The following is a 15,361-nucleotide window of genomic DNA, read 5'->3' on the forward strand; positions in this document are numbered from 1 at the left end:
AATTTTGAGGGGTATCTTTTTGGTGAAAGTCGAGATATTTTTAGAAGCTGAGTTGATTCAGTTTATAGCTGTTAATTTAACTACTGTTTTAATTGTTTTTTTTTTTTTACATTCAGTTCATATCGACCAGGCTTGTCTTCACCTAAAACATTTGTGCTTAATGTATTACATAGGTGGTAAGAATGACTTTTTGTTTTGTTCAGCTCTGGCCGATGTGTAATCTTCTGCATGTCCTGTTAGATTGTAACACTTGTCACACAGGTGTAATTTTCTGCGTAAATAATTGTATTGGACAACCAATGTTAACATTACACCACTGTTTATGAGAATGTCGCACTGTATGTAAACCTTTCTAATTGGGGAACAAGATAGCGTGTGTGAAGTGGCTGATAAAGTGGCTATATGCTAACTAATTTAACCAGCATAGATGTTTTAAGGGCTAAATACAAGGTAAATTTTACATTTGAATAATTGCTGTGTCTGAATATGGACAAAATCGATATTGGTGTAGGAGTGCATGTTACTAAGTGTACCTTACTATTAAAAACGATGAAATCATGGAAAGTGCTTTAGCAGTGAGGTAATAGGTTCTGGAAAATACACCCAGCAACAACCTTGTAGCTGTGAAGTGTGAAACAAAGTTTCTGTACTGGAAGAGTTTACTATGAAATTTTGTAGTGAAAACTGTATCAGGAGTTTTGGTGTATATATAAATTCAAAAAACTGGTATAAGTGGAGGTGGAATCGCAGTGTTCTTTGCTTTGTTTGGGGTTTTTTAGGAAGAAATTTTTAGTTGTACTAATCTAATGAGAGATTGATCTTTGACTCTCCAGTTAGAAGTTCACTAAATTTGTGAAACTATAGCTGGTTGCTCTTTTCATTCTCTTAATTTAACGTCTTCTAATGGATTGTCCATTGCAGCACTAGAATTTCACTTAAAAGTCTGAATCTGTCCTGAAAAACTGAAAATTGTGCTTTTACTGCTTTTTAATAGTCTAAGAATCAGCAGTGTCAGTTTATATATTAATTGTTTCAACAGAAATGTGTTTCTCTCTGAAAGTGCAGGGTAAAAAAAAAAACAGGTTTTCAAATTGATATGGTCAAGTCCTTCCTAAAGGAAGAAAACAATCGTGTAGTGCCAAAATGATGACTCGTGGTAGGGGTTAATAGTATTGTTGGATGTTTTTTAATATATCCATGTGGCAAGACATGATAATAACAAGCTAATAGTACTTCAAGTAATAAGGAGGAACTAAAAGCAAAGAAAACTGAATGGAATGATAAATTGTCCTTTATATCATTAAATAAGCTGTTGTTTCAGTAATTGATAGGAGATACCTTCCAGTGTAAGAAGGGTAAGCTTCATTGTCTCTCAGTTGCAAAGGTTTTAATACCTTACTCAAATGGTCAGCATTAAATACCCGAGCAAGGATAAGAGTACAAAGTATAGTCGGCTGATCCAATCCAGTGTGATTTATGTGTATAGTTGTTTACTGTTGTGCTCTGTTAATCCATGGCTAGGTTTAGTGGTAGAGTAGCATACAGAAATTTGCGAGTGCAGTAACTGTAGATATTTCTGAGCAATTTGGCAGTAGTAGGTGTGCAGAAAGTCTAACCAAAAGTGGAACAGAAGGCACTGGTAAAAAGTTGGGGAGAGTTTGTTCAAAGTGATAATGAAAACGGTAACCAGCAGTTTCTTGTTCTCCCCAGGTGTGTTGTCCTGTCTTTTTTCTAACTAGTACTTATCAACCGGGAATCTTACAAGATGTCGTCTTCCGTGTCTTAGATGGAAGTTTCCCTGTGTACAAAATTGTCTGCTGGTGTTTATTTCTTTCTAGCTTCCATTCTAAATTTGTGATCAGAAGACAGGAGGGGACATCCCTTCCAATCTTTTTCCTTTGCTCTCTTCCACTAACAGATGCTGAGATCTGACTGAAAAGTCGCGAATTCGAAAGAGTTCTTGATCTCTGGCATTAGTGTTTCTTAAAATTCCTCTGTCCTTCAGGTTCTCCTTAGTAATAGTTTACTTCACACAAATATTTTTCATGTTAATCTTTAATGCTCTTAAGTAATGTTGCTGGTTTGTGCTGTATTTATCTATTCTTGGAACAACTGTTACCTATTTCTGAACTCTTCAAAGAGCAGTATTCACTTTAACCCAGAATCTTTATGAGCTTCTTGCAGAGTTGGATCTTATTTTTGTTTAATGAATGGTTGGCCATTCCTCTTCAAATTTTGGAAGCTGTCACTCAGCTCAAAATTTTCATTCTGGGAGAGGTCATGGGTTTACTTTTTCATTGTTGCATAAAATGTACAGAATTTTACATCTTCCAGAGTGCTGCTTGAACTGATGTTGTGATGTGAGGGCTGGGTGGGCTTTTGCTGGCTTGCATTGAATGTTGAGTTGTTGAAGTGAAATAGTGGTTTATCCATTTTACATTCCTCCTGGCTTGTATGGGATCAGGTATTTTTGTGTAGGACTAGAGAGAGAGTGTGTGCATGCTGAGTATTTGTGTGTCTCAAAATTAGTTGACCTAAACTGATCTTTGGTATAACTCTAAAGATGATACATTTGCATCATCTTTTTCTGATCAAAATAGCATTTCTGTATGTTAGTTTTTGATGATGAACTGAAGGATGCAATTTTTCTATTGAGTGCAGAAAGTACCTCTAAAAGATGTAGGAAGTTCTCCCACCAGAACTTTTTTTCTCATTCGGGGAATGTTTTTTGGTAAAAGTGCGATTTATTTTGAGCTCATCCTCTAATAAAGAGAAGCTTTGAGGAACATGAGTTTACTACCTTTATGGTTCCATTGATCCATCTCTCTCTCCCTCACCCTCCCTTTTGTTCTCTTGAGTTCATTCTGAGGTTTGGTCTTTTTTAAGTGGTGTGATGGCATCTTGTGACAATTCATTTTAAAATGATTTCTCAAGTAAATTTTCTTGCTGTGGATGAAAGCGCTTTTTAAATCAGCGGTGAATTATGAGGGAAGCTAGTGAAATAACCATAGATTTGCAAATAGTTCACTTCTTTTTCTTAGAACCACTGGTCAAAAATCAAAACCAGACTGAAAAGGACAGATATGGTATTGGGAGTCCAATAATAACAACTTTCTGAAGTCTATTGCCTTTATTTATCTTACGAGTATTTGTGAAGTCCATAAATAAATTTTTTTTATGTTGGTGTTTTCAAATTCCCCTGAGAAGTTACCTTGTTCTGCTGGTTATTCATGGATAAAATGCAGGATATTACTTATAAGAAATGATAATACTTCTTCACTTAAATGCAGTAAACACTAGAGTGGTATATGAACAGTAGAACCAGGAGTCTGGTAGAGCAATTTTAGTTATTAGGTCAGTGTAGAAGGGATTAGCTACTGCATGTTCACAGAAGACGTCTAATTGCATCAACATTGTCTTAAGCTCTTGAGGGAAAAATCAGCAAATGGTTGTTTATTTTGTGCTGTCATTGAAATTTGGTAATGCACTATCCCCCTAATGTTTCCTTTCTTGTTTCAGTTCTGTAGAGAGTGTTCTGAAAACACTTGTGAAGAGCTGCAGACCGTAAGTCTTTGTTTTGTGTTTTGTTTTCTTTAAGCCTGTATCTTTAATATTACTTTAAGAGGGGGTAGAAAAGTGTTTAAAAAAACCAAGCTAACCAACCAACCAAACAAAAATAACCTACAAAACCCCAAACCCACCCTACTAGTCATTCTTGGCTGATGTTGTCCCAACTTGTCTAAGCAGCTTGGGATGGAGGGTAGAGACTTTTCTGTTTTACTGTGTTATGAATGATCAAGACGTCAGGCTCATACATTGCTTAAAATGAAAACAAAATGACAGGTGTGTTCCATGGTACAGTATTTAAACGAAGTGTAAGTTGTAGGTTTGTTTTTTTTTCCTTTTTAACAGCCTTGTTTGAATATCTATTTGTAGTTAGTTAAACTAGGATATCACTGGCTGAGGCCACCATTTGCTTTTGATCTTTTGTGCTGTTATGTTCACTGGGCATGTGTGTGCCTGAACCAGTCTTGCTGTCTGCACTGACTGACTTTGTTAGCAGCTTAAGATACTGTAAAGATGCAGAGAAGAGACTCGTTCTCTTTGATTTACCATTCATATGGCTATTTGTAGTTAGCATCTGCTTTCTTGGGAGCAGTTGTTTCATGTACTGATGTTACTGCATTGAGCGTTTGTTCATATAGGAGATTCTGTTCTAAACATGTAATGTTAGCATAAGCATACTTATGAGCATAAGTAAGCAACCTTACACTTTTCCCACATATATGTGGTTTTGTAGCTAAATAAAAACCCTCAGTTTTCGGTGTTGATTTTTCTGGTCTCTTACTGTCACTGAAAAGACAGGAATAAAACCTTGTAACACCAATGTAGTGTTAAAAGGCAGGCATTCTTTATTGCAGCGCTGGATGCACGGGGGATAATTCCACCAAACATGCATACTTCATACTTTTCCCATGTGGTTATATAGATCAAAAATATACATATTTATTTTATCCATATATATTCATTATTATTCTCTTTGGTGATTGGTACATATGTGCTCACTTCACATGTCAGTTATTGCGCAGACTCTGTCATCCTCTTCCATTGTTCTCTTCTGAGTAGGTGGTATTACTTGGGTAGGTGGTCAATGGGTTGGTGGTCGCGATCTCCCCCTGTCAGAATTACCTTTTACCTATTTCGGCTTGCAATCTTGGCAGTCTTAGCTAGTTTTCTCAGTTTGCTACACGAAAACACGTTTCATCATTTTCTTTTGACAGAATCACATTGTCTACTATTTTGTTACTGTTAATGGTTACCTAGAGACTAGAATACAGATTAAAAAATACACTAATTGGCATCAGTCCCATCCCTTCCCTCCCTCCCCTTTTTTTTTTTGTTGTTGTTCATTGCTATGGTTAGCAGACTCTATCACTCTGGTTATGCTATGGTTAGCAGACTCTATCACTCTGGTTACATTATGAATATAAAAGTCACTGAAGCAGAGCATTTTAAAATCGAAATACAATGTTTGTCTCTTGAAAATTCTGGTTGGGGTGCTGGTAACGCTATTTCCAGTTGGCACCTTATCAACTCCAAAGATTGTGTTGTATAAACAGTTGTATCTGGTATGTATTTTAAATACTGCGTTGCGTGGACATTTAGTTTCTTTTAAAAGAAATTCCTGTAATGTTCTTTGTCTTTTGTGAAGGTTAAGTGGAGTTGAGGACTGCCTGTCTATCACCCCTGGGTACATGGTCTTACTGTAAAACTAAGATTTTATGACAAATTAACAGATAGATTTAAATATGTTTAAAAAAAAGACCCAAACTTTGAAGCCAAGCTTGTATATGTTTGACGGTTTCCTTGTTTTCAGATATTTTCCAGAAGATGCCACTGCGGAGATGCTAGATGAATGGAGGCCTTTAATGTGTCCTTTTGATGTTACTATGCAAAAGGCTATTACCTACTTTGAACTATTTCTACCTACTACCCTGCCTCCGGAACTTCACCAGAAAGGTTTCAAGTAAGTATAATTGAATGTCTGTTGGTATAGTATTCTGTTGCATATGCAGGAGATTATCTTTTACAGGGTGACTTGAAGTCAACCAGCAAAACAAATGGTGGCTTTTAACAGCATTGTTGGAAGGTATTCAAGACAGATATTCTGTCAGCATTCTTCTTTTGTAAAAGTAACCTTGGGGGAATCTTAGTACCTATTCCCTAGTGAGTTCTGCCTTCTCTGGAGTAAAGCATGCGGTATAGAACAAAGCAAACTAAATTGAATTAAATGCACTTCTGAAGGAGTAGTCTCACAGGTAAAAATCATTAACCATAGAATAGTGTTCTAGTCCTGCCTTCTCTTTAATTTGATGTAGCTTCTGATGAGTCCTTCAGGTAGGTTAAAGTACAGCTGTTACTACAGGTGTCGGATTGTGAGACAGAGGTCTTCACTGTCAAGATGCATAAATGTGAGATTGTTGGAAGACTGCTGTAGGAAATGAGTTTGAATATTAAAGGAGAAACATTTGTAGGACAGGACAGTATTTGAATCATCTTTGACTTCTATTAACTAGCTATTAACTTCAAAATATAAGCCAGCAATGTTTAGTGCATGTAGAGATTACTTAGGCTGGTTAGATTAAAAGTATATTTGTGCTATAGGGTTAGTGAAAACTTCAAGGAAGGGAGTGGGTATAGTTTATAACGGTGAATTTAAGGTAAGGGACTGGTGTGGAGGATTTGCATCCTTGGCTTCAGGTGAATTCAAAATAAGTGCTAATGACATTTGTAACCATTGGTCAGTAGGAACAAATTTTAGATTTTAAGGTAGAGGGAAATGAAGTGTGATTTATTTTCATCTGGTTTACATGTGTTGGGGTGGCAATATGTAATAAAATGGCGAAGCTGAAGCAGGTAAGGAAACTCCTGGTGAAACGCTTGTGTGAAAGGGGGTGATCAGAAAACAATAAGAGGAGGAGATGTAAAAAGAAGCAAGGACCGAAGCTGAGTATCAGATTTAGGGATAAGGGGGAGGCTGTGGGAAGCAAAATGATACAAGCATGTCCATGTTGGTCCCTGTTCTTGTTGATGAGTTGAGGGGCGGGTGAGTTCCTGTGACCACCTGGCAAAGTGGGGGATAAATATCCAGTCAGGGAGCTGCTTTCACAACATTAAAATTATTTTCATTCTCTACTCTTGCAGGCTTTGGTTTGATGAATTTATAGGCCTTTGGGTGTCAGTTCAAAATCTTCCCCAATGGGAAGGGGTAAGTATTTACTTTTCACCTACACTAGAAGAAATCCATTTAAATATTCCTACAACATGCTTGCAAGGCATTGAAGTCAAACAGTGAAATAATGGAATTTTTTTTTTCTTCCTTCTGCTTTAACTGGTATGAGAAAGCAGAGACTGTAATTTCATGATTGTTAGCAGGCAATTACTGGCTGAATAACTGAGACTGCACTTATGCTTGATGAACATTGTTTAATGGCTAGCTCAGGCCGCTTTTCTTTCTAGCCTTGGGCATGCTGGCATTTTCCAGACTGCTTACAATGCTTACAGTGATGCAAAGAGCTATTGTGATTTCTATAAACTATATTTCCATAAAGTCCCATCTTTTATATCTTAATACATCTTTCATGATCCCCAATTCTGAGTAGTAATGCTTTGCCTTAAATGCAATGAGTTGTTGTCATCTTTATTTTAGGTACAGTAAAGAACCTGTACTCCCCTTGGCCAAGAATACCATTGGGCTATATCTTTCAAGGGAAATAGTCTACCATGTACCTGCGTGCCTTTTTTGTGTGTCTCATATGACTAGATACAAACTTGGGAAATAAAATCTTATTCTTGCGACAACACCATCAGCAGCTTAGGTGCTATTGTTGTCAGCTGACCTGTGCCTTAACTTTACTGCAGTGAAACTTGGCGTATTACCAGATTTTTTCCATACTCGGTATGAACATAAGCTCATTGACCATCTGGCTTCTTTTACTAATCTCCTGCCTATATACACAAGGAGGACTTCTCAGTGTCTTTGGAGAAAGGTGATTTTCAGAACACTGTTGAATGCTACCTTTGTAGCAGATGCCATTTCTGGCACTTTGTTTGTGAAAAGGCTTGTGTGTGCTTCTTTCTGGTTTGAGTTACGTTTCATCAGAAATAAAGGAAGACAGTCTTTGTTCCAGCAGTTGGCAATTGTCCAGATTTGAACAGAGGTGATTGCCAAAGCTTTATTTGAGATTGTCTGTAGACACTTCCACATCTTTCTGATGGCTATCCAAAAAATCATGATTCTGTCTACTTTCTGACAGAAAGATGACAGCTTGCACTTTATTATCATGATTTGGTTTGTTTCTGTCAAATGGTCTAACAAAAAATCATTAACACTCATAAGTTATCTATGATATTTTTTGCCCTCTTCCACTATATTATGACAGTTTGCTTGGAAGGCACGAACATTTTTTTTTCCCCCCAAAGCTTTCTCTTCTTGTTTCCTTTGCTGTTTTGTCCTCTTCATAAGGGCAGTCATATTCATGTCATCAAGCTTGGATGCAGATAATTAGACATATGGGTTCTGACTATGCAGTCCAATTTAAGCCTCTGTACACTTCAAGCTTTTCCTCAGCTTGCTTTGTCAGGATTCAGACTTGCTGTTTGAAGGTGAGCTATAGAATCAATTGGCTTTGTGCGTGGGAAGGGTTTTTTTCAATGGGCATTTCCTAGTAGCAAACAAAAAAAGTAAATAATTTAAGAAAATGTAACACTTGTCTTCAGGCTGTGTCAGATGTGACTGTCCTGAATTGAATTTTTGAGTTTTCCAAAGCTATCATGTCCTTCAGACAGGGAGGTGAACTGTACTTTCTTGAATATCTGTCTCTGAATTAGGCAAGATTATATAAGGTGTTTCCTTTTGGCTTCGCTATAGCTTCAAGATACTGATAAAAGCATTAAGGCTCTTGGAGACCTGATGGGCATTTTCCTATTTGGGCAAGCTCATAAAAGGAGTGTTGGTGGATTATGTGCTTTCTAACGATCAGGGTATGAGAGTAAGACTTCATCTCCTTTTTTGTTTAGTCCTGATACTCTCTTTCCTGAGGACGTCTTTAGGTTCCCTTCCGGATTCATGAGACTGTCTTTTGGCAATGGAATACGTAATTCTTCCTAGTCACATACTGCCATCCCATCTGACGGCTAATGCCTGTGACCTTTACAAGCCACAGATGTGTATAAACCAAAGCTTACAAATGTGACAGCCATCAGCACAGGGAAGTGCACTTTAAGTAGGATGGATCCTGCAAAAGCTAAATAGTCCTTCAAGGTGTGTTGGTTGAATTTGCTTCCATGTCTATATATAGATGCTGGTTTAGTCCAGTATCCACATTCAGCTGAATGAGAGTGCTGTACTGGTGAGGAAGCACTGTAAGATGAATTGACAATCGTAAGCACTTGTTAAGCTGCTCCAGCTCAGACTTACTGTGGAATGTGTGCATGGCGTATCACTTCTGATCAAAGTTATCAAGAACAGGATGATGCATTGGCAGCCAAAGTGGATAGCTCAGGGCCCTTTCCCTTGCCAGAAGGTGGTTTGATTTTGGATACATGTTCATTCTCTTCCCAAACCTCCTATCTTCTACAGAGCCTGTCTCTCTCATTCTTGCGTGTAAGAGGATTCCTGATGTGTTTGTTGGTAGGACCTCATTCTTCAGAATGTTCCTTAGGACATTTTCCAGTAACCAATCCAAATAGTCCTTTGTGCAAAGGCTGTGAAAGTAGGTAGCAGGTTTCTGCTAGAGAAGTCAATGAAATTGCCAGCCTAGAGCCTGTTATGAGTTTTTTGCTTTGCTTAAGCTGTGTTGTGGGTTTGCTGGGAAATCTTGCTTCTAACTGTCACCTAGAGTTTGTTCCAAACCTTTGCTGCAGAGATGAACAGTCTGCTACACTCAGTTGATAAAATGGTGGTAGTGTTTGAAGGAGTCTGAAGCTTAGTACAGGTGTTTTCTGGTCTCTGGAAGCTGTTCAAAAGGGGAAAAGCTCAAGGCTGCACAAAAGGGGAAAAGATATATCTTAGCAAAAGCTAAAGTCTTTGACAACATATAGCTCAAGTTTGTCTGTTATTCATCTACTGTGCTTCAGACTTGTTCAGACAATAAATGGTTGAGAATTGAAATGAAAAGCAGAATGCATTCACTACCATGTTAATTCACAGAGCATGGCGAAAGGAAGAGCATGACTAGACCTTCTGAAACTACTATTAGTACATCTTTATATATATATTTTTTATTAAAGGAAGAAATAGGGGGGTGTATTCTGACAGGCTGCCTCTCCCAGAACTTAAATCACAATTACCTGCTTTGTAAATGTTCAGATGAGTAATGAGTTGGACTCCTGAAGGTAGGTATTCAGATGCATTATGAAATATGGTATTGATGGCTTCTGAGAGAGTGAAATCTCCCTTTACAAGTGCTTTGGTGCCATGGGTAGCTCTTATCTTGCATCTGTAAGGTAGATTGAGGGGTTTGTGCATTTTTTATTGTAAGTGTATTCTGATGAGTATTTCCTTCTTTTATGGTTGTTTTTAGCATCTAGTAAATCTTTTTGCTCGCTTGGCTACTGACAACATTGGGTATATAGACTGGGATCCCTATGTACCGAAGGTAATATTTCTCATTTTATAATTTTTTTTTTTTTTTTTTTTTTTTTTACTTTGAGAGAAGTCTTCAGTATTACTATGGTAAGAATAATTCATGTTCCCTTTATGGGTCTTATACTGCAGTGGCCCAGTTTTTCAAATCAGGTGCATTCATTTGAAGACCTAAGCTTAACTGTAAAAATTTGAGCCATCATTTTGTAACAGATAGCATTGGAAGTTGTTACTGCTATCACCTGACTAAAAACCAAACCAAAGCAACAATGTACATTACTATAGAAGTGCTGTCTGATTGTATAACTAATCCCATGTTCTTGTGGAAATGCCCTTGAATGATATTCTTTTGATAAATAGTATGAACTTGGATCTTGATTTTTTTAAAAGATGTTAATAGCAGTTATGTTGTTTAAAAAGACTGAAAACCCAAAACACCTTTTGATTAGAAAATTAATTTGTGCCAGTTTTAGTAATTTATTAATTTATCCCAATTATTTTTTAATTTTTTTTTTTTTCAGATTTTTACCAGAATTTTGAGGAGTTTAAATCTTCCTGTGGGAAGCAATCAAGTTGTTGTTCCAAGATTCTTAACAAATGCTTATGATGTAGGACATGCGGTAATGTGGATCACAGCCATGATGGTTAGTAACTTTTTCATAAAGTGAGACAAAAACTAATGCAAAGCTTTAAGCAGGTATATATTTTAAATTAACGTTTGTTCTGTTTGGCTCACTGCAGAAGCGTGTTTTCAAGCTATCTTTTGCCCAAGGTTTGTTTTAAAGTGCATTGTTTCACTGCCAATTTGGAGTGTGGATGGAAAGGTTTATTTCACAGCCACTGTCTGTGGCACTCTGGAATGAACACCCAGCTACAGCTGCCACTGTTGATACACACTTGGGACCTACTAAACAATGGAATCACTCTTTTAGGGTGAACATCATCAGATGGACAGAACTTGCAATTTGGTGCTGAGAGTGGGGATGGGAGGGAATGTGCAGATGTGATTTGATGGTTTGAGGTGTTGCTGTGGTGAGACTGCTCACTTGTACCTCGTACTAGTGTGCTACCTGTTCATTTTAACTTACTCCATGTAATAGAATTCTGTGTTTTATTTTTTTACAGGGTGGACCAAGTAAACTAGTGCAGAAGCATTTGTCTGGATTGTTCAATAGCATTGCCTCTTTTTACCATCCTTCTAATAATGGGCGCTGGCTGGTGAGTTTTTTGCATGTCAAGACAATAACTTTGGCTGTAATTTTGGCAGTCAAACCTGTCAAATCAAACGTGTTGATAGATGTACTCTGTGTTCCAGCAGCCAGATTGTCTGATGGTTGTATAATATTTTGAGGCTTTAATTTTCAAGATACGTGATTGTACTGTCATTCAAAGCATACTTTTATTCTGATGTCAGGAGCATAGCTAATAGGAGTATTCTTCAAACATCTAGCCCAAGTGCAGTTTAGAAGTTCAAAACTAAACATCTAATTCATATATAGCTAGGAAAAGGAAGTCAGCGCTTTAAAGGAGAGTGATCTACAGCATCAGTATTATTTATGTGACAGCTTTTGTATTACTGACTTACTGTCTCTAATGTAGCAAAATCTAGCTTTGGTTAACCAAAGCAAAAAAAGATTTTTAATGCATATCTAGTTTGATGAAGCATAACTTTTTGATGGTGTAGCTAGTGAAGTCGTCTTCTGGAGAATGTGATGGCTGGTAGAAAGTACAGATTGAAATAGCAAGGCTGGTCAAAGCAGTGCCAGAAGAGCTGACTTGTTCTATAATAGGATATTTGCTTACACGTGAATGTTCACAGAATGCTCTTGAATATGTCCAGATTACTAGTAAGTAATTGATTGTTGACTGTATCCCTTGTATGTGTTTTTCATGGTTTTTTAAATCATAAGGCATAGTGCTGGCAGCATAATTACTGGTATTTTGGGAACTGAAGTTTAATGACAAGTTGTGAACATTGTGTTTTAGAGCTCTTCTGAGTTTTATTGCAGTTGTGTAGTTTCAAGATATTGACTTAATTGTCTGTTGTACTCTTAGCAGCTCAGATTCTGCTTCTGCCAAGTAACTGAATAGCATTTCTTGTTTATTTAACAGAACAAATTGATGAAACTACTTCAAAGGTTACCCAGTGGTGTTGTCAGAAGGCTGCATCGTGAGCGCTACAAGAAAATGACTTGGTTAACTCCTGTGCCTGATAGTCATAAACTTACTGATCAGGATGTTACAGACTTTGTAGAATGCATTATTCAACCTGTTCTTCTGGCTATGTTTAGTAAAACTGGAAGCCTGGAGGCTGCCCAAGCCCTGCAGAACCTTGCACTGATGCGTCCTGAATTAGTAATTCCACCTGTACTTGAGAAGTAAGTTCTGCAGAAACATTACAACTTCCCTGTTCCCTTCCCAACAAATAAATATGCAAAGCAGTCATATTAAATGATAAGCAGTTTCCTTGCTGCGAATGAATGCTTGCAGTGTGAGGAGCTGCTAATACATGCCCATGAGCAATCACCGGAGTCAGGACAGGGAGTGAAGGAGGACTTTGGATTTTTGGTTTTTTTGGGGGTTTTTTTTTGTTGTTTTTTTTTTGTTTGTTTGTTTTGTTGTTGGTGTTTTTTTTTGTTTTTTTTTTTTAAACACTTGGCAAAATGAATAGTTCTGGGAGCTGTTCATAGCTTGTGCAATAGAAGGTAGTCTTCAAGTGGTTTGCATTTCTGTTAGCCTTTTGTGTCAGGTAGTGGTGGATCAGTTGAAAAAGCAACTTTGTACCCTTTATTCATGAGCCACCTTGTACTCACTAGCTTTCAGTTGGGCGAAATATAAATGATATTGTGTGTTTGTATAGTAATGAGCATAAGTTTTATATTTCTGTTTTGTGTCAGAGTATGTTAGTTACAGATTGTTTAAAATTACTGTGATTGCTTCTGACTTCATAAGCAAATCACTAAAGCACTTGCCCATGTAAAATACATGGTTTGTACTATTACTAATGCCTTGGTGCCTGAAATTCCAGAAGAAAAATGGAACTCCCTCCTGCCCCAATGAAAAGCATTCTTCCTAGTTCCTATCCATGTTCCCCTGCCTATGCAGTCTTCTGTGCTTCAACAACTTGTGTTGTAAAAACTGTGGAGAAATGAGTTTGTCTTGAAGAGCACTTTCCGAGTTCCATACCACACTGACTCAAATGTTCATAAAAACTTGATAAATCTGATCTTATATGAAAACATTTCAAGCCTAACAGTTCTAAGGAGGACAGCAATGGATACCCATATTGGCTATGAAGACTTTTTCTGTTTTGAGAGCAGACTGAATGTCTGCTCACTAGTTCAAACTATCACTGGTATGTTTGCCTTGACTGCAGTTCTGAATTCATTTTGTTGAATAGATGTAGGTCCTTTGTGCTCTGGATGCCGTAGGGCAGGGGTAGCACTGTGACTCCTGTTTGAACTGTAGGTTGTTGGTGACAGTGGGAAGTGTTTTGCAGTTTGCTAGAAGGTACTCAGTGTAAAAGAAGGTTTAAAAATCACAGTAACTTAATAGGTTTTTGTGAAAGATATGGACTTTAATGTAACATTAAGTAATATATCCCTTATCTATTTAGAGGTAGTCAAGGCACGTTTTCATGCTTGCCATAAGAATCTTACACTTTAAAGTACACAGCTTGCGTTAGCTTAAAGTTCAAACACAAAAATCATCATAGCTTTGAATCTAGGAGCCAATGCAGTTATTAATTCCTGTGCTGCAACTGCAAACAAATGATTTAATCCTGAATTTGTTGTGAATAGGACTGATCAAATGAAAGGAAAGTTCTCTAACAGAGCAATGTCAAGTCCATTGGAAAAAGATTAGAAAAAAAATTTGGAACCATGCATTAGCTTGAATTTTTCTTGCAGAAATTTTGTACCTTTTCTGTAGAACATATGTGCAATCCACTTTTATTTTCTTTGAAGACTTTAGTAACATTATTGTTCCTAATATGACTGCTCTTAAACTTCATAGAACATATCCTGCACTTGAGACATTGACAGAACCTCATCAGCTCACAGCTACTTTAAGCTGTGTAATTGGAGTAGCTCGTAGTCTGGTGTCTGGAGGGAAGTGGTTTCCTGAAGGTCCAACACACATGCTACCCCTACTGATGAGAGCGCTGCCTGGCGTGGATCCAAATGACTTCAGCAAATGTATGGTGAGTGTATAAAGCTTACCCTTTTTTAGAAGATAACTGGCCAGCTAGTTCACTCTGAAGCTTTTTATTATTATTCCTATGAAAGCAAGTAACTCATGTTTCCAGAAATTCTTAATCTGATTTTGTCCCTGTACAGTAAAAAGTTAATATTACAAGCCTTCAACTTTTCAACAAAGCCTTTCAACTTTTAATGCTTTTGGCTTGTTGGACAATGCCAAGTGAATCTTTAACAGCAGATTGTGATAAACATTGTACTGATTTTTTGGGCAGCTCTGAAAAACAAGATAAAATAGATGTAAAGCCACTAGCAAATACTGCTAGTCTTTCAAGATCAATAGGAAGACCTTTATCACAATGTTTTCATTAAATTAGGTCCTAAAGGCCAGCATCTTCATGAATTCTTATTAATTGACTATTCAAATAATGTAAACATTATAGGTTTTTTGTAACTTTAAAGTTCAGCACAAAACAAGTGTTACTTTACTCAGAAATTTGAGGGGGGTTTGCACAGTGCTGACTGGTAAGTTTTATATATGAAATCAGAAATAACTGTTGAAGTTTAGGGGTGGAAGAGTTAGGGTCTGGAATTTTATTTTTTGTATAATTTGCTTTACCTTCCATACCTTAATTGCAAAAGCTTTTTAATGTGTAGAATACAGTAACACTTATTAAAGAGCTGTTTGCAACTCTCAACAGATTACATTCCAGTTCATTGCAACATTTTCTACTTTGGTGCCTTTAGTAGATTGTTCATCTGTATTGCAAGAAAGAGATGATCTTTCAGAGGTAAGAGTGCTGTGCAGTTATAAAAACAAAGCTATAACCTAGTTTTCAATTTAATTTCTAGCAATGCAGTAATCTCTTCAGAACTATAACAGGCTTGCTACTCTCTTTGTATACATAAAACTGTGTTAAGCAAAAATGCAACAGTAAAACAAAGATGTGGATCAGGTTTGCTTCTGGTCAGTGTGGTGGAGCTGACACCAACATGTAAATTGGCCATATATTCTTTG

At 37.1% G+C, this 15,361-nt stretch overlaps 1 protein-coding gene across 1 annotated transcript in view; it reads left to right on the forward strand.

The window, feature by feature from the left end:
- Positions 1–15,361, forward strand: part of PSME4 (proteasome activator subunit 4) — a 70,649-nt gene that overhangs the window by 9,396 nt on the left and 45,892 nt on the right. Inside the window, exons 4-12 of the mRNA XM_075413631.1 lie at positions 3,520–3,564; positions 5,378–5,527; positions 6,706–6,769; positions 10,086–10,160; positions 10,669–10,791; positions 11,273–11,365; positions 12,260–12,525; positions 14,162–14,348; positions 15,045–15,134. Coding sequence (XP_075269746.1) covers positions 3,520–3,564; positions 5,378–5,527; positions 6,706–6,769; positions 10,086–10,160; positions 10,669–10,791; positions 11,273–11,365; positions 12,260–12,525; positions 14,162–14,348; positions 15,045–15,134 — 1,093 coding nt within the window. The remainder of the gene's footprint in view (positions 1–3,519; positions 3,565–5,377; positions 5,528–6,705; positions 6,770–10,085; positions 10,161–10,668; positions 10,792–11,272; positions 11,366–12,259; positions 12,526–14,161; positions 14,349–15,044; positions 15,135–15,361) is intronic.

This window comes from Opisthocomus hoazin, chromosome 2 (genome assembly GCF_030867145.1).
Source record: "Opisthocomus hoazin isolate bOpiHoa1 chromosome 2, bOpiHoa1.hap1, whole genome shotgun sequence".
NCBI lineage: Eukaryota > Metazoa > Chordata > Aves > Opisthocomiformes > Opisthocomidae > Opisthocomus > Opisthocomus hoazin.